Source organism: Salmo salar, chromosome 15, assembly GCF_965601325.2.
Source record: "Salmo salar chromosome 15, fSalSal1, whole genome shotgun sequence".
In the NCBI taxonomy this organism is placed as follows: domain Eukaryota; kingdom Metazoa; phylum Chordata; class Actinopteri; order Salmoniformes; family Salmonidae; genus Salmo; species Salmo salar.
Genome location: NC_138305.1, coordinates 8,290,020 through 8,309,345, shown reverse-complemented (window position 1 = coordinate 8,309,345; position 19,326 = coordinate 8,290,020). Strand labels below are relative to the sequence as shown.

Below are 19,326 nucleotides of genomic sequence, written 5' to 3'. Positions count from 1 at the left end.
CTGTCTCAGTGGTCTAAGCCACTGCATCGTCAGTGCTAGCTGTGTTACTAGAGATTCTGGGTTAGAGTCCAGGCTCTGTCTCAGTGGTCTAAGGTACTGCATCTCAGTGCTAGCTGTGTTACTAGAGATTCTGGGTTAGAGTCCAGGCTCTGTCTCAGTGGTCTAAGCCACTGCATCTCAGTGCTAGCTGTGTTACTAGAGATTCTGGGTTAGAGTCCAGGCTCTGTCTCAGTGGTCTAAGGCACTGCATCTCAGTGCTAGCTGTGCCACTAGAGATTCTGGGTTAGAGTCCAGGCTCTGTCTCAGTGGTCTAAGGTACTGTATCGTAGTGCTAGCTGTGTTACTAGAGATTCTGGGTTAGAGTCCAGGCTCTGTCTCAGTGGTCTAAGGTACTGTATCGTAGTGCTAGCTGTGTTACTAGAGATTCTGGGTTAGAGTCCAGGCTCTGTCTCAGTGGTCTAAGGTACTGCATCGCAGTGCTAGCTGTGTTACTAGAGATTCTGGGTTAGAGTCCAGGCTCTGTCTCAGTGGTCTAAGGTACTGCATCGCAGTGCTAGCTGTGTTACTAGAGATTCTGGGTTAGAGTCCAGGCTCTGTCTCAGTGGTCTAAGGTACTGCATCTCAGTGCTAGCTGTGTTACTAGAGATTCTGGGTTAGAGTCCAGGCTCTGTCTCAGTGGTCTAAGGTACTGCATCGTAGTGCTAGCTGTGTTACTAGAGATTCTGGGTTAGAGTCCAGGCTCTGTCTCAGTGGTCTAAGGTACTGCATCTCAGTGCTAGCTGTGTTACTATAGATTCTGGGTTAGAGTCCAGGCTCTGTCTCAGTGGTCTAAGGTACTGCATCACAGTGCTTGCTGTGTTACTAGAGATTCTGGGTTAGAGTCCAGGCTCTGTCTCAGTGGTCGAAGACACTGCATCTCAGTGCTAGCTGTGTTACTAGAGATTCTGGGTTAGAGTCCAGGCTCTGTCTCAGTGGTCTAAGGTACTGCATCACAGTGCTAGCTGTGTTACTAGAGATTCTGGGTTAGAGTCCAGGTTCTGTCTCAGTGGTCTAAGGTACTGCATCTCAGTGCTAGCTGTGTTACTAGACATTCTGGGTTAGAGTCCAGGCTCTGTCTCAGTGGTCTAAGGTACTGTATCGTAGTGCTAGCTGTGTTACTAGAGATTCTGGGTTAGAGTCCAGGCTCTGTCTCAGTGGTCTAAGGTACTGCATCGCAGTACTAGGTGTGTTACTAGAGGTTCTGGGTTAGAGTCTAGGCTCTGTCCCAGCTGACCGTGACCGGGAGACCATGGGGCGGTGCACAATTGGCCCCGCGTCGTCCGGATTAGGGGAGGGTTTGGCCCGGCAGGGATATCCTTGTCCCATCGCGCACTAGCGACTCCTGTGGCGGATCGGGCTCAGTGCACGCTGACACCACGGTGTTTCCTCCAACACATTGGTGCGGCTGGCTTCCGCGTTAAGCGGGCGTTGTGTCAAGAAGCAGTGCGGCTTGGTTGGGGTTGTGTTTCGGAGGACGCACGGCTCTCGGCCTTCGCCTCTCCTGAGTCAGTACGGGAATTGCAGCGATGAGACAAGACTGTAACTACCAATTAATTGGGTAGAAAAAGGGGTAAAGTGAAAGAAGACTTGGCTCCATTGTTTAGCCTCATCGTCACTATGTAGGTTAACGTCATATAACCTAGGCCTACATTCTGATCTGACAGTCGTACAGTCGTCCTGACACAGTTAACCCTGACTGGGGTGATCATGGCTTTTATTTAACATGTCCTAAACCGACCCTTCCTTTTACATCATATCCTGCTTTCAGGCCTCACTGCTAGAGATATGGTTTGGTTTGCCATGGTAAACTATTGAGTCATTGATTGTCCATAATCTCTGAAACCAAATCTCTGGATCGGCAGGTAGCCTAGCCGGTTAGAGAGGCGAGCTTGCAACTAGTGGGTTGCCAGTTCAAATCCCGGGTCCAACAGAAAAAATCTGGCGGGAAGTAATCTGGCAACCGGAGAGTTGCTGATATCAAATCCAAGTTGGAATTTCCTGCCATTGTGCCCTTGATCAAGGCACTTAACCCCCCCTACAACAGCTCCCCGGGCACCAGTGTGCCCAGTGTCAGCCCCCTACACCTGTCCAAAACCCGTATGTATGTATGTCTTTTGGAGGCAGGGCTTAGTCTGTAATGGGTTAACATTGAACAAACATAAAACTGATTTAGGCTTCAATCATTCACAGCATTTTCAGGGAAAGAACAAAGAATTTACTAATGAGTTACTGACTATAAACGTAAACCTGTCATTGAAAATGAACCGAAAATCCATCACATGTTGGCGAACTAAACCTAGTCTTATCACATTCTGCAGGCCTCGGTAACGTTTTGTTTCTCCAGGAATAAACATATTTTAGCCTTCCTAGCTACTATGGCTACTATCTCATACAGGCAGTGTTATTGGTAGGGCTTTACAAAGGGGATGTTAACAGAGAGGAGACATTGTTCTAGCTTGCAGTGAAACAATAGACTCTCAGCTACCGTAGCATCGTGAATAGGGAACATGAGCGACGGCTGTTAATATGTGCCGCTGACTAAGATTGGCTGATTTTTGTCTGAACTGTGTCTGAGACCAAAATCTTTTTGTTACACTCGTAAGGTACACAACCCACTACTTTCAGAGACCAAGGTGCTGTATGTCGTTTTCAGTGGAAGGAGATGCAGGTGGGTAGCCTTGTGGTTAGAGCGTTGGATTAGTAACCGAAAGGTTGCTAGATCGAATCCCCCGAGCTGACAAGGTAAAAATCTGTCTTTCTGCCCCTGAACAAGGAAGTTAACCCACTGTTCCCCGGTAGGCCGTCATTATAAATAATAATTTGTTTTTAACTGACTTGCCTAGTTAAATAAAAACACAAATTAATGCAAGGCATCGATTTATTTATTTTTGTATTTATTTTGTATTTCTTTCAGGCTATATATGTTGGCAAAATAGAGAGGTTGTAACATAAAGTTGATCATTTTAAGCTCCAACTTTTTTAGTTTTTTTGCGCTGTGACTTCTCAATACACAGAAGTTCAGCATGCCATTTAATCTGTCTGTACTAGTTCAATTCTCTTCATGTGTCACAGTGAGGGTGTCAGAGGCGCGCTAACCATGAGGGGATGGCAGGAAGGGAAGGGAAGGGTGGGTCTGTCACTCTTATCACACCGGCTACCGCCCATGTGTGGACTTAAATGTGTCGGCCTAAATAAGGAAAGAAGCAGATAACTATGCGTAAATTAAGCTGGTGTTGGTTCATGATTTAGCCTAAGTTTAAAATAAAATGTAGACTTTTGCAAACCATCCTTCTCGTAAAAGGACCTTTCAACCATTGAACAAAAAATAGAAACGCAACATGATAAAATTTCAAAGATTTTTACTGAGTTACAGTTCGTATGAGGAATGTTGCATTTATATTTTTGTTCAGTGTATATACATTTTTTTGATTTGGGGAGTTTAAAAAATCGGGGGGAAGAAAATCGATATAGTTATTCTTTTTGACTATATATCGTATCATCTTGACAATAACAGGTGTACTGCACCTGCAACTCCAGTATTTTTTACTTCATAGCTTCTTCATCTTCTTTATAAATAGGGAACCATTTTGATTGCAGCACTTTAATTTCCATGACTGATCAAAACTCGTTTTCTCACGGATCTCTCTTGCCCCTTCTGCAGCAGACATACGGTGATCGATATATTTTTGTGAACTTTTGAAGCGCAATAAAATCACAGTATCGAATCGTGAGGTCCCTGGCAATTCCCAGCCCTAATTCCATTTGAGAAAGATCCAAATTCATAATAATAATTTTTTGGCCAAGTTCATGCAGAATGCCCCAATACTCATGGAAGTAGTTTTTATTGCCAGTAGTTTTTGCAAGAATTTAGCTTAGTACATTTCCTCATAGCAACAATAATGGATATATGTGTGTCTTTATCCTACAGTGTATTCTACACTGTAGCCACAGTAAACAACTGCAGTACCAGTCAAACGTTTGGACACAGGTACTCAATCAAGGGTGCAAGGAGAAGCTGTGCAAAGCTGTCAGCAAGGCAATGGGTGGCTACTTTGAAGAATCTCAAATATTAAAATATATTTTGATTCGTTTAACACTTTTTTTTGATTACTACATGATGTAGAAAATAAAGAAAAACCCTTGAATGAATAGGTATCCAAACTTTTGGTACTGAATATCAGGGATGGGGAACTTTGATTGGGGGGGGCACAACAAATCTGAACTCATCTTGAGGGGCCACAGTGGCTCGTGGGTCTGTGTACCCACATGCAGTCGGTGCCGGTCATAGTCTTTTGTGAAAGGGCCCTAAGTGAAATTTGGTTGGGAGACAAAAATGTGCCTTCGTTCTTACTGCCTCTCCTCTCTTACTGCCCCTCCCCTCTTACTGCCCCTCCCCTCTTACTGCCTCTCCCCTCTTACTGCCTCTCGCCTCTTACTGCCTCTCGCCTCTTACTGCCTCTCCCCTCTTACTGCCTCTCCCCTCTTACTGCCTCTCCCCTCTTACTGCCTCTCCCCTCTTACTGCCTCGCCCCTCTTACTGCCTCTCCCCTCTTACTGCCTCTCGCCTCTTACTGCCTCTCCCCTCTTACTGCCTCTCGCCTCTTACTGCCTCTCCCCTCTTACTGCCTCTCCCCTCTTACTGCCTCTCCCCTCTTACTGCCTCTCCCCTCTTACTGCCTCTCCCCTCTTACTGCCTCTCCCCTCTTACTGCCTCTCCCCTCTTACTGCCCCTCCTCTCTTACTGCCCCTCCTCTCTTACTGCCCCTCCTCTCTCGTTCTCTATTTTCCCTCCTTCCATTTTTTCCACAGGATTTTTTTCTCCATCATCCACCGTCCCTTGTCTCTCTCTCTCTCTTTCTTTATCTCTAGACTTTCTATCCCTCTTTTCATCCATCCATCGATTCCGTCTCTACTCCTCTTTCTGTTCACTCCTCAATCCTCCCTCTATATTTGAGTTGGTTAAGGTGACCGTGGATTTTAGACTGCTGAACAGATTATCTGTTGCTACTGACAATACATTTTTAATTCAATAGATTTAAAAAAAGAAAAGAAATGGTTCAAAGCACTTCCTGGAAAGGTACAGTAAAATGAAATGGAAATTAAGTCATTTTCCTCCTCCTTCCTCATCCTTTCAGGGCTGGCTTTGGCCGGACGAAGCCGCTCAAGATGAACATGGTGAAGAGGATCATGGGTAGGCCGCGGCAGGAGGAGTGTAGCCCGCAAGACAATGCACTTGGCCTCATGCACCTCAGACGCCTCTTCTCAGAGCTCTGCCACCCACCACGTCACATGACCCAGAAGGAGCAGGAGGAAAAACTATACATGATGTTGCCCGTCTTCAACAGGGTGAGTAGGAGTTATGATTGGTTGGTTGGTTGGTTGATTGATTGATTGGAGGACAAGCTCTACATGATGTTGCCCATCTTCAACATGGTGAGAGTCAAACTCAGTGCTTGGTGGCTTGGCTTGCGTCTCACTAAATAGATCTCTGTGAAGGTTAAGTTCATGTGTTAAACTTTTAGTGAATGTGAATTAGAGAAAAGAAAGCAGAGATACACATCAAGTCCTACCGCACTTGCCTACGGAGCAGCAAGAGGAACTGCCCCTCCCTATCTTCAGGCTATGCTCAAACACTACACCCCAACCCGAGCACTCTGTTCTCTTGGCCCACCCCAATGGTGGAACCAGCTTCTCCCTGAAACTAGGACAGCAAAAGTCCCTGGCCATATTCCCGAGAACATCTGAAACCCTACCTCTTCAAAGAGTATCTTAAATAATCCCACAGCACCCCCCCCCCCCCCCCCCCCCAAATTAAAAAAATAATAATTTTGTGAACGAACACCCACTCTTGACTTCTCTCCCCCCCCACTAGCGCTGAATTTGCTGATAGCTACTTTATTGAGGGAAAATTTACTGACACTAACCACCTTTTTAATCCACGGTTTCTATGCGAGTAAAGTCATACCGTATACAAATGCATCACAACCTGCTGTAATGGAAACAGGAAGTTTCGGCTACAATTTTTATAAATTCCGTCTAAATCATTTGTGATCTTTTTTTTTTTCTATCTGTAAAATTAATGATGTAAGAAATGGCCTATAAGTTATGATGAACCTCACAGGGTGGTGAAAGTGCACAGTGATTATTAACTTGATTCTCCTTTCCAATAAATGTTGAGGATCTGATTCTGGTGGCATGATGATCGATGCTTGTCCGCCGTTTTGACAAATACAAATATTCTCGCTCATAATAATCTTCATGTATTGTAGACAAACCGACCCGGAGAGCCTAACCCCCCCCCCCCACCACTGCATCCCCTACCCCCTCCACTGGATCCCCTATTCCCCCCCACTGGATCCCCTATTCCCCCCCACTGGATCCCCTATTCCCCCCCACTGGATCCCCTATTCACCCCCCCACTGGATCCCCTATTCACCCCCCCACTGGATCCCCTATTCTCCCCCCCACTGGATCCCCTATTCTCCCCCCCACTGGATGCCCTATTCACCCCCCCACTGGATGCCCTATTCACCCCCCCCACTGGATGCCCTATTCACCCCCCCCCCACTGGATCCCCTATTCACCCCCCTACTGGATCCCCTATTCCCCCCACTGGATCCCCTATTCCCCCCACTGGATCCCCTATTCCCCCCACTGGATCCCCCTACCCCCTCACTGGATCCCCTACCCCCCCACTGGATCCCCTATTCACCCCCACTGGATCCCCTATTCACCCCCCACTGGATCCCCTATCCCACCCCCCCACTGGATCCCCTATCCCACCCCCCCACTGGATCCCCTATTCCCCCCCCACTGGATCCCCTATTCCCCCCCCACTGGATCCCCTACCCACCCCCCCACTGGATCCCCTACCCACCCCCCCACTGGATCCCCTATTCCCACCCCCCCACTGGATCCCCTACCCCCCCACTGGATCCCCTACCCCCCCCTACTGGATCCCCTATTCCCCCCCTACTGGATCCCCTATTCCCCCCCTACTGGATCCCCTATTCCCCCCCTACTGGATCCCCTATTCCCCCCCTACTGGATCCCCTATTCCCCCCACTGGATCCCCTACCCCCCCACTGGATCCCTTATTCCCCCCCTACTGGATCCCCTATTCTCCCCTACTGGATCCCCTATTCCCCCCCACTGGATCCCCTATTCCCCCCCCACTGGATCCCTTATTCCCCCCCACTGGATCCCCTATTCCCCGCCTACTGGATCCCCTATTCCCCCCCTACTGGATCCCCTATTCCCCCCTACTGGATCCCCTATTCCCCCCCTACTGGATCCCCTATTCCCCCGCCCCCCCACTGGATCCCCTATTCCCCCCCCCCCCCCCCCCCCCCACTGGATCCCCTATCCCCCCCACTGGATCTTCCAGCTGGTGGCTAGAGAGCACGTGCCAAGAACGGACTAGTCACATTTACTATTTAACAGTTTTTTTTGTGAGAATGCGATCAGATTTTTATTCGGTACATGGAAACATTGAATATTAGATTTTTATTCGGTACATGGAAACATTGAATATTAGATTTTTATTCAGTACATGGAAATTTAAATGATGCATTACGTCATCACTACGTCATCACTATGTCATCACGCACTGATTTTTATTCTCAACAATTCAGTTTTGTGGAAACACACCACTGTTTGGTATTTTCTTTATGCAGATTTCAGAATATTTGCATACATCTGTCGCCAATTGAATGGAACCCTAGCTACTGGAACCCCTAGCTACTGAACCCCTAGCTACTGAACCCCTAGCTACTGAACCCCTAGCTACTGAACCCCTAGCTACTGACTGTGATGTGTGGTTGTCCCACCTAGCTACTGAACCCCTAGCTACTGAACCCCTAGCTACTGAACCCCTAGCTACTGAACCCCTAGCTACTGAACCCCTAGCTACTGAACCCCTAGCTACTGACTGTGATGTGTGGTTGTCCCACCTAGCTACTGAACCCCTAGCTACTGAACCCCTAGCTACTGAACCCCTAGCTACTGAACCCCTAGCTACTGACCCCTAGCTACTGAACCCCTAGCTACTGAACCCCTAGCTACTGAACCCCAAGCTACTAAACCCCTAGCTACTAAACCCCTAGCTACTAAACCCCTAGCTACTGAACCCCTTGCTACTGAACCCCTTGCTACTGAACCCCTTGCTACTAAACCCCTAGCTACTAAACCCCTAGCTACTGAACCCCTTGCTACTGAACCCCTTGCTACTGAACCCCTTGCTACTGAACCCCTTGCTACTGAACGCCTAGCTACTAAACCCCTAGCTACTGAACCCCTAGCTTCTGACTGTGATGTGTGGTTATCCCACCTAGCTACTGAACCCCTAGCTACTGAACCCCTAGCTACTGAACCCCTAGCTACTGAACCCCTATCTTCTGACTGTGATGTGTGGTTGTCCCACCTAGCTACTGAACCCCTAGCTACTGAACCCTAGCTTCTGAACCCCTAGTTACTGAACCCCTAGCTACTGAACCCCCCAGCTACTGAACCCCCCAGCTACTGAACCCCCCAGCTACTGAACCCTAGCTTCTGACTGTGATGTGTGGTTGTCCCACCTAGCTATCTTAAGATGAATGCACTACCTTTAAGTCTCTCTGGATAAGAGCATCTGCTAAATGACTAGAATGTAAAACATTAGGTGGGCCTTGGTGTGTGTGTGTGTCCATGTGTGACTGTTCAAATCAAATCACATTATATTTGTCACATGCGCCGAATACAACAACCTTACAGTGAAATGCTTACTTTACAAGCCCTTAACCAACAATGCAGTTTAAGAAAATACCCCCCCCCAACAAAAAAATGTAAGAGTTAAGAATAACAAATAATTAAAGAGCAGCAGTAAATAACAATATACAGGGGGTACCAGTACAGAGTCAATGTGGAGGCTATATACAGGGGGGTACCAGTACAGAGTCAATGTGGAGGCTATATACAGGGGCAACCGGTACAGAGTCAATGTGGAGGCTATATACAGGGGCTACCGGTACAGAGTCAATGTGGAGGCTATATACAGGGGGGTACTGGTACTGAGTCAATGTGGAGGCTATATACAGGGGCTACCGGTACAGAGTCAATGTGGAGGCTATATACAGGGGCTACCGGTACAGAGTCAATGTGGAGGCTATATACAGGGGGGTACTGGTACAGAGTCAATGAGGAGGCTATATACAGGGGGTACCGGTACAATGTGGAGGCTATATTCAGGGGGTACCGGTATAGAGTCAATGTGGAGGCTATATACAGGGGGGTACTGGTACAGAGTCAATGTGGAGACTATATACAGGGGGTACCGGTACAGAGTCAATGTGGAGGCTATATACAGGGGGGTACCGGTACAGAGTCAATGTGCAGGGGCACCGGTGTCGAGGTAATATGTACATGTAGGTAGAGTTACTAAAGTGACTATGCAGAGATAATAACAGAGAGTGGCAGTGGTGTGAAGAGGGGAGGGGGACAATGCAAATAGTCTGGGTAGCCATTTGACTAGATGTTCCGGAGTCTTATTGCTTGGGGGTAGAAGCTGTTTAGAAGCCTCTTGGACCTAGACATGGCGCTCCGGTACCGCTTGCCTTGTGGTAGCAGAGAGAACAGTCTATGACTAGGGTGGCTAGGCCTACATCTGACTGTTAATCTTTTACCTTTTGCAGGTGTTTGGTAACGCTCCCCCCAGCACCATGACAGAGAAGTTCCAGGACCTCCTCCAGTTCACTACCCAGGTGTCCCGGCTCATGGTCACTGAGATCAGACGGAGGGCCTCCAACAAGTCCACAGGTCAGTGGATTTATTTAACCAGATCGTCCCATTGAGGTCAGAAGAACTCTTTCCCAAGGGAGGCTACACGTGTCTGTCTCACTGTTCCCCTAAAAGTTATATTTTGGCCTATTTCATGTGTCCGTCTTAAGTCAAATTCGCTGCAACGTTTTTGCCTGCTACAGTCCATCGCCAGGGCTGTTGCTAAACTGCCACCCCGTACTAATTAAACATAGTGTGGGTGGTTAAAGTCTCCTCAATTTAGATCATGTCAGGTTTGTCTGAGCATAGCAGTTCTTAATCACAGCTTCTGATCTAACGCTACAGCCCTTCACAGCTTCTGATCTAACGCTACAGCCCTTCACAGCTTCTGATCTGACGCTACAGCCCTTCACAGCTTCTGATCTAACGCTACAGCCCTTCACAGCTTCTGATCTGACGCTACAGCCCTTCACAGCTTCTGATCTAAGGCTACAGCCCTTCACAGCTTCTGATCTGATGCTACAGCCCTTCACAGCTTCTGATCTAAGGCTACAGCCCTTCACAGCTTCTGATCTGATGCTACAGCCCTTCACAGCTTCTGATCTGACGCTACAGCCCTTCACAGCTTCTGATCTGACGCTACAGCCCTTCACAGCTTCTGATCTGATGCTACAGCCCTTCACAGCTTCTGATCTGACGCTACAGCCCTTCACAGCTTCTGATCTGACGCTACAGCCCTTCACAGCTTCTGATCTGACGCTACAGCCCTTCACAGCTTCTGATCTGACGCTACAGCCCTTCACAGCTTCTGATCTAACGCTACAGCCCTTCACAGCTTCTGATCTGATGCTACAGCCCTTCACGCTTCTGATCTGATGCTACAGCCCTTCACAGCTTCTTATCTGACGCTACAACCCTTCACAGCTTCTGATCTGACACTACAGCCCTTCACAGCTTCTGATCTGACGCTACAGCCCTTCACAGCTTCTGATCTGACGCTACAGCCCTTCACAGCTTCTGATCTGACGCTACAGCCCTTCACAGCTTCTGATCTGACGCTACAGCCCTTCACAGCTTCTGATCTGACGCTACAGCCCTTCAGCTTCTGATCTGACGCTACAGCCCTTCACAGCTTCTGATCTGACGCTACAGCCCTTCACAGCTTCTGATCTGACGCTACAGCCCTTCACAGCTTCTGATCTGACGCTACAGCCCTTCACAGCTTCTGATCTGACGCTACAGCCCTTCAGCTTCTGATCTGACGCTACAGCCCTTCACATCTTCTGATCTGACGCTACAGCTCGTCAGTATACGTGGAGCTGTCTTGCTATTCGGCTAGCTCAGATAGGTGTCTGAGCAACATTACCAACTTACTTAATTAATTACCTTGATTCTCACTGCTCAGTGTTGGAGCTCGTATGCTGGATGGATGGATGAAGTGGCCCCTGGTGATGATTTATACACAGCTTGACCATCCTTTGTTAAATACTACATGACCAAAAGTATGTGGACACCTGTTCGTAGGAACATCTCATTCCAAAATCAATGGGTATTAATATGGAGTTGGTCCCCCCCCCCCTTTGCTGCTATAACAGCCTCCACTCTTCTGGGAAGGCTTTCCACTAGATGTTGGAACATTGTTGCAGGGATTTGCCTCCATTCAGCCACAAGAGCATTAGTGAGGTCAGGCACTGATGTTGGGCGATAAGGCCTGGCTCTCAGTCGGCGTTCCAATTCATCCCAAAGATGTTCGATGGAGTTGAGGTCAGGGCTCTGTGCAGGCCAGTCAAGTTCTTCCACACTGATCTCGACAAACCATTTCTGTATGGACCCTGCTTTGTGCACGGGGGCCTTGTCATGCTGAAACAGGAAAGGGCCTTCCCCAAACTGTTGCCTCAAAGTTGGAAGCGCAGAATCATCTAGAATGTTATTGTATGCTGTAGCGTTAGGGCTTCCCGTCACTGGAACTAAGGTGCCTAGCCCAAACGATGAAAAACAGCCCCAGACCATTATTCCTCCTCCACCAAACTTTACAGTTGGCACTATGCATTGGGGCAGGTAGCGTTCTCCTGGCATCCACCAAACCCAGATTCGTCTGTTGGACTGCCAGATGGTGAAGCGGGATTCATCACTCCAGAGAACGCGTTTCCACTGCTCCAGAGTCCAAAGGAGGCAAGCTTTACACCACTCAAGCCAACACTTTGCATTGTGCATGGTGATCTTAGGCTTGTGTGTGGCTGCTCGGCCATGGAAACCCTTTTCATGAAGCTCCAGTCTAACAATTCTTGTGCTGATGTTGCTTCAAGAGGCAGTTTGGAACTTGGTAGTGAGTGTTGCAACCGAGGTCAGCACTCGGCGGTCCAGTTCTGTGAGCTTATGTGACCTACCACTTCGCGGCTGAGCCGTTGTTGCTCCTGGACGTTTCCACTTCACAATAACAGCACTGACAGTTGACCGGGGCAGCTCTAGCAGGGCAGAAATTTGACTAACTGTCCTATGACGGTGCCATGTTGAAAGTCTGAGCTCTTCAGTAAGGCCATTCTACTGCCATTGTTTGTCTATGGAGATTGCATGGCTGTGCGCTCAATGTTATACAGCTGTAAGCAAGGGGTGTGGCTGAAATAGCTGAATCGACTAATTTAAAGGGGTATCCACATACTTTTGGCCATGTAGTGTTTTTCCGTCCTGGAGAGTACACTGTGACTGCAAAGGATATCTTTACATGAGTCCAGGCTCCACACTTTTCACCGCAAGACTTCCCCACATGGCTTTGTTACTGATCACGGACCAACTGAGCTACAGCCTTCCCTGTAGCTCAGTTGGTAGAGCATGGTGTTTGCAACGCCAGGGTTGTGGGTTCAATTCCCACGGGGGGCCAGCACAGAAAAAATGAAATGTATGCATTCACTACTGTAAGTCGCTCTGGATAAAAGCGTCTGCTAAAATGACTAAAATGTAAAAATGTAAAATGTAATTCATCACCTTGGAATTCATATACTGGTCTGTCTGCTGTAATGCCACCCGCTAGAGATGGAACGATTCAGGCCTAGCTCGTGATCTCTGTCAGCAGCAGATTTTAATTGAGGATGGAAAGTATGAATGTGTTTAATACAACGAATGTCTAACACGAATCGCATTGATTCGATCCCTCGAATAAAAAAAAAAAACGAATCACACCGGATTCGTTTGAAACTAAAACATATGGTTCCTGTATCGGAAACCGTGTGTCTAGATAACGGTACGTATCTAGATTTTATTACAATGTTATTATCTTCCAGAAATATAGGCTTGTTCAAGGGCATGTTGATTAGGGTCAAATGCAGTGAATTCCCCTGTATGAAGACAGAATGGGGAACTGTTCGTTCATGATTCCCCTGTATGAAAACAGGATGGGAAGCTGTTCGTTCATGATTCCCCTGAATGGGAAGCTGTTCGTTCATGATTCCCCTGTATGAAAAATTGGCCCCAACCAAAAGCTTTCAAAAACTCCTGCTAGTGTTTCCTCTGTTGTCATCAGTTCTCTCTCTCCAGGTCAGTGTGTGTTATCAGTCTGTCATCAGTTCTCTCTCCAGGTCAGTGTGTGTTATCAGTCTGTCATCAGTTCTCTCTCTCCAGGTCAGTGTGTGTTATCAGTCTGTCATCAGTTCTCTCTCCAGGTCAGTGTGTGTTATCAGTCTGTCATTCCAGGTCAGTGTGTGTTATCAGTCTGTCATCAGTTCTCTCTCTCCAGGTCAGTGTGTGTTATCAGTCTGTCATCAGTTCTCTCTCTCCAGGTCAGTGTGTGTTATCAGTCTGTCATCAGTTCTCTCTCTCCAGGTCAGTGTGTGTTATCAGTCTGTCATCAGTTCTCTCTCTCCAGGTCAGTGTGTGTTATCAGTCTGTCATCAGTTCTCTCTCTCCAGGTCAGTGTGTGTTATCAGTCTGTCATCAGTTCTCTCTCTCCAGGTCAGTGTGTGTTATCAGTCTGTCATCAGTTCTCTCTCTCCAGGTCAGTGTGTGTTATCAGTCTGTCATCAGTTTTCTCTCTCCAGGTCAGTGTGTGTATATCAGTCTGTCATCAGTTCTCTCTCTCCAGGTCAGTGTGTGTATATCAGTCTGTCATCAGTTCTCTCTCCAGGTCAGTGTGTGTTATCAGTCTGTCATCAGTTCTCTCTCTCCAGGTCAGTGTGTGTTATCAGTCTGTCATCAGTTCTCTCTCTCCAGGTAATATAAACGGTGAACCAGCAAAAAACAAAAACAAGAAGCAACACAACGAACGAACAGTTTCGCAGGCTACTCACAGCAATGCAAAAACAACTTCCCACACCAGTCAGGTGGAAAAAGGGCTACCTAAGTATGGCTCCCAATCAGCGACAACGAAGTACAGCTGTCCCTGATTGAGAGCCATACCAGGCCAAAACACAGAAATACCAAACATAGATAGGGAACATAGAATGAACATAGAAATGGAAAATATAGAACACACGTCAAAACCCCGAAACACACAAAACAAACACCCACTGCCACGCCCTGACCAAACTACAATAACAAATAACTCCTTATACTGGTCAGGACGTGCCACACACACACACACACACACACACACACACACACACACACACACACACACACACACACACACACACACCCCGCTGAATGTAAGGAATTCTCGTTCTCTCTCTGCCACCTGCTCTAAGACTTCTGGAATGACATTATGCTATGAACAACGTGTGTGTGTGTGTGTGTGTGTGTGTGTGTGTGTGTGTGTTCTCTCCACAGAGGCAGCCAGTAGAGCCATAGTCCAGTTCCTGGAGGTGAACCAGAGTGAAGAGGCATCACGTGGCTGGATGTTACTGACCACCATCAACCTGCTAGCATCCTCCGGACAGGTGGGTGGTACCGGACAGGTGTGTGTGTGTGTGTTACTGAACTGAGTGTGTTTTTGTGTGTATCTCCTAGGCTTGGGCGGTATACCGGGGTATTTGGAAATACCGACAGTATGATTTTCAATACGGGGGGGGGGTTCAGGGCTCCAGCTATGCATTTGGTTTGCTAACTTGTTAGCTAGGTTGCTAGCTTGCGATATCAAGTTTCTTGGTTACAGCAGAGACCATCCATCCCTTCCTGGATCAAGATCGTTGCTGTCTAAATTGTTATGTGCGTTAAAAAAACAAAAGTTTATAATTACGTTTGGAAAGAAATTGCACCCCTTGTGTGTACTGGGATGTTTGGACACACATACACACACACACACACACACACACACACACACACACACACACACACACACACACACACACACACACACACACACACACACACACACACACACACACACACACAGGTAACAAACTGAGATTTAAGAGTGTGCTCCTAATCTCAGCTCGTTACCTGTATCAAAGACACCTGGGAGCCAGAAATCTTTCTGATTGAGAGGGGGTCAAATACTTATTTCCCTCATTAAAATGCAAATCAATTTATAACATTTTTGACATGTGTTTTTCTGGATTTTTTTGTTGTTATTTTGTCTCTCACTGTTCAAATAAACCTACCATTAAAATTATAGACTGATCATTTCTTTGTCAGTGGGCAAACGTACAAAATCAGCAGGGGATCAAATTACTTTTTTCCCTCACTGTAACCTGGTTATTGTGAGTGTAGCGATGGATGTTGATGTTATAGTATCTGAGGATTTGTCTGAGAGGGAGCATGTCGGTTAAAAACAGTGTAGGCCCCAGCACTGACCCCTGTGGGACTGACCCACAGGGTGTTTGCAACATGTTTGCAACGCCAGGGTTGTGGGTTCAATTCCCACAGGGGACCAGTACGGATTTTTTTTTTTTAATGAAATGTATGCATTCACTACTGTAAGTCGCTTTGGATAAGAGCGTCTGCTAAATGACAAAAATTTAAAAATGCACTGACCCCTGTGGGACTGCAGTGTCCTCCGATCTGGACTCTCCAATAGTGATGTATTGCCTCTTATTGGAGAGGTAGGAAGAGAACCTTTTCCAGGCACAGTAACCCAGCTAGCACATTGGGTTCCTTGGAGGTTGTCGGAACGTATGTTTTTCGTTTTACATCGATTGTGGGAACGAATCCATACGTTTCCTGACCGATAAAACAAACAAACAAACAAACAAAAATAGCCTGTTCTGGGAATGGCTATTTTGACGTTGCAGGGAGGTTCTGACAACGTTTTACGCAAATAATAGGTTATTTTGTAGTGATTGGAAGTTCGGCTGATTTGGATCTTTTCGAGTCGTTAAGTCAAACGAATATTTCGACTCATTTGAGTTAGTAATGTCCAGAGCAGGAACCCCTAATGGCAAACGATGAACTGAAAACTCGAAAGAGTCATGATTCTACGAGCCTTTTAGTTCACATGTCGTTCACCGTAGAAGGGTTATTGGAGCTGAGACTTTAAAGCATAAGTCTCAGTCATTTGTGACTGAGACTTGTGCTTTAAACAATGTACTTTTGTCGATTGAAGGCATATAAATCTTAATACATTTGAAACGAGATCTAGTTGTGGCCACAACCGGACTAGATTGTGAACGACTCTTGGCGTAATGCTCCATGAGGGCGGTAAGTAGCCTGACGACTCTTCCTCTGCTCTGTCGTTCGCTACATACATTCCGTTGCGGGGAGAAAAAAACATCCATGGCTTAGCGTTTGGCCGGAGGAAGTAGTCTGGGTATCCAGGCAAGGTGATAAAGCACAGTCATTTGCAAACTGCAGACCCGAAACGATTTGTTCTCGAGTTTGAGTTTGTTGAGCAGAGGCTGTGTATGTATGTTTTGGTTCTACAAAGCTGTGTCCATCATAACATTCAATAATCAATTAATAGCAGTCATTCTTGCACCATGCAATCAATTATTAGTCACATTCAGAGAACGTTCTTAGAATGTTTTCTTGTGTTTTTTTTTTTTTTTTTTATGGAACGTTTTCTTAACGCCTTCGGAACCCTTTGAGAACATGACTTTAAATATAACCAGGAGGAAACCTGTAGGAAACGTTATGCTGAAGTACTGAAATTCCCACAGATGAACATTTTGTTTCTTAATGTTCTTTGAACTATTTGGAGAAGGTTTCTAGAACATTACTAACATTGAAATGAAATGTTATAACTTTTCTGGAAAGTTCTGTTAAAGCAGAGGTCACCAACCTTTTCTGAGTCAAAATGCAAGCAGAGCTCTACCGCTCAGATGTTTTTTAAACATTACATAAAAAACATTGGCCTATGCAACATTAACCAATTAACAACAGTTCTAGGGCCTCCCGAGTGGCGCAGTGGTCTAAGCCACTGCATCTCAGTGCTAGCTGTGTTACTAGAGATTCTGGGTTAGAGTCCAGGTTCTGTCTCAGTGGTCTAAGCCACTGCATCTCAGTGCTAGCTGTGTTACTAGAGATTCTGGGTTAGAGTCCAGGTTCTGTCTCAGTGGTCTAAGGTACTGCATCTCAGTGCTAGCTGTGTTACTATAGATTCTGGGTTAGAGTCCAGGCTCTGTCTCAGTGGTCTAAGGTACTGCATCTCAGTGCTAGCTGTGTTACTAGAGATTCTGGGTTAGAGTCCAGGCTCTGTCTCAGTGGTCTAAGGTACTGCATCTCAGTGCTAGCTGTGTTACTAGAGATTCTGGGTTAGAGTCCAGGCTCTGTCCCAGTGGTCTAAGGCACTGCATCTCAGTGCTAGCTGTGTTACTAGAGATTCTGGGTTAGAGTCCAGGTTCTGTCTCAGTGGTCTAAGCCACTGCATCACAGTGCTAGCTGTGCTCACTAGAGATCCTGGTTCGAGTTCAGGCTCTGTCGCAGCCGGCCGCGACCGGGAGACTCATCGGGCGGCGCACAATTGGCCCAGCGTTGTCCGGGTTAGACGAGGGTTTGGCCGGCAGGGATGTTCTTGTCCCATCGTGCTTTAGCGACTCTTGTGGCGGGCCGGGCGCAATACACGATGACACGGTCGCAAGGTGTACGGTGTTTCCTCCGACACATTGATTAAGTGGGCGTTGTGTCAAGAAGCAGTGCGGCTTGGCTGGGTTGTTTCGGAAGACGCACGGCTCTCGACCTTCGCCTCTCCCGAGTTCGTATATATATATATTAGTTGAAGTCAGAAGTTTACATACACTTAGGTTGGAGTCATTAAAACTCATTTTTCAATTGTAAGTGAAATAATCTGTCTGTAAACAATTTCCACAAATTTCTTGTTAACAAACTATAATTTTGGCAAGTCGGTTAGGACATCTACTTTTGTGCATGACACAAGTAATTTTTCCAACAATTGTTTACAGACAGATTATTTCACTTATAATTCACTGTATCACAATTCCAGTGGGTCAGAAGTTTACATCCACTAAGTTAACAGCTTGGAAAATTCCACAAAATGATGTCATGGCTTTAGAAGCTTCTGATAGGCTAATTGACGTCAATTGGAGGTGTACCTGTGGATGTATTTCAAGGCCTACCTTCAAACTCAGTGCCTCTTTGCTTGACATCATGGGAAAATCAAAAGAAAACAGCCAAGACCTCAGAAAAAAAAACTGTTGACCTCCACAAGTCTGGTTCATCCTTGGGCACAATTTCCAAACACTTGAAGGTACCACGTTCATCTGTACAAACAATAGTACTCAAGTATAAACACCATGGGACCACGCAGCTGTCATACCGCTCAAGAAGGAGACGCATTCTGTCTCCTAGAGATTAACATACTTTGGTGCGAAAAGTGCAAATCAACCCCAGAAATAGAGCAAAGGACCTTGTGAAGATGCTGAAGGAAACAGTTTCAAAAGTATCTATATCCACAGTAAAACTAATCCTATATCGACATAACCTGAAAGGCCGCTCAGCAAGGAAGAAGCCACTGCTCCAAAACCGCCATAAAAAAGCCAGACTACGGATTGCAACTGCACATTGGGACAAAGATCGTACTTTTTGGAGAAATGTTCTCTGGTCGACTGAAACAAAAATAGAACTGTTTGGCCATAATGAACATTGTTATGTTTGGAGGAAAAATGGGGAGACTTGCAAGCCGAAGAACACCATCCCAACCGTAAAGCACGGGGGTGGCAGCATCATGTTGTGGGGGTGCTTTGATGCAGGAGGGACTGGTGCACTTCACAAAATTGATGGCATCATGAGCAGGGAAAATTATGTGGATATATTGAAGCAACATCTCAAGACATCAGTCAGGAAGAGAAAGCTTGGTTGCAAATGAGTCTTCCAAATGGACAATGACCCCAAGCATACTTCCAAAGTTGTGGCAAAATGGCTTAAGGACAACAAAGTAAAGGTATTGGAGTGGCCATCACAAATGCCCTGACCTCAATCCTATAGAAAATTTGTGGGCAGAACTGAAAAAGCATGTGTGAGCAAGGAGACCTACAAACCCGACTCAGTTACACCAGCTCTGTCTGGAGGAATGGGCCAACATTCACCCAACTTATTGTGGGAAGCTTGTGGAAGGCTTCCTAAAATGTTTGACCCAAGTTAAACAATTTAAAGGGAATGCTACCAAATACTAATTGAGTGTATGTAAACTTCTGACCCACTGGGAATGTG

At 46.6% G+C, this 19,326-nt stretch overlaps 1 protein-coding gene across 1 annotated transcript in view; it reads left to right on the top strand.

The window, feature by feature from the left end:
* Nucleotides 1–19,326, top strand: part of LOC106570917 (WD repeat and FYVE domain-containing protein 3) — a 292,588-nt gene that overhangs the window by 110,358 nt on the left and 162,904 nt on the right. The window contains exons 2-4 of the mRNA XM_082961602.1: nt 5,175–5,385; nt 9,708–9,831; nt 14,551–14,660. Coding sequence (XP_082817728.1) covers nt 5,206–5,385; nt 9,708–9,831; nt 14,551–14,660 — 414 coding nt within the window. The 5' untranslated portion in view covers nt 5,175–5,205. The remainder of the gene's footprint in view (nt 1–5,174; nt 5,386–9,707; nt 9,832–14,550; nt 14,661–19,326) is intronic.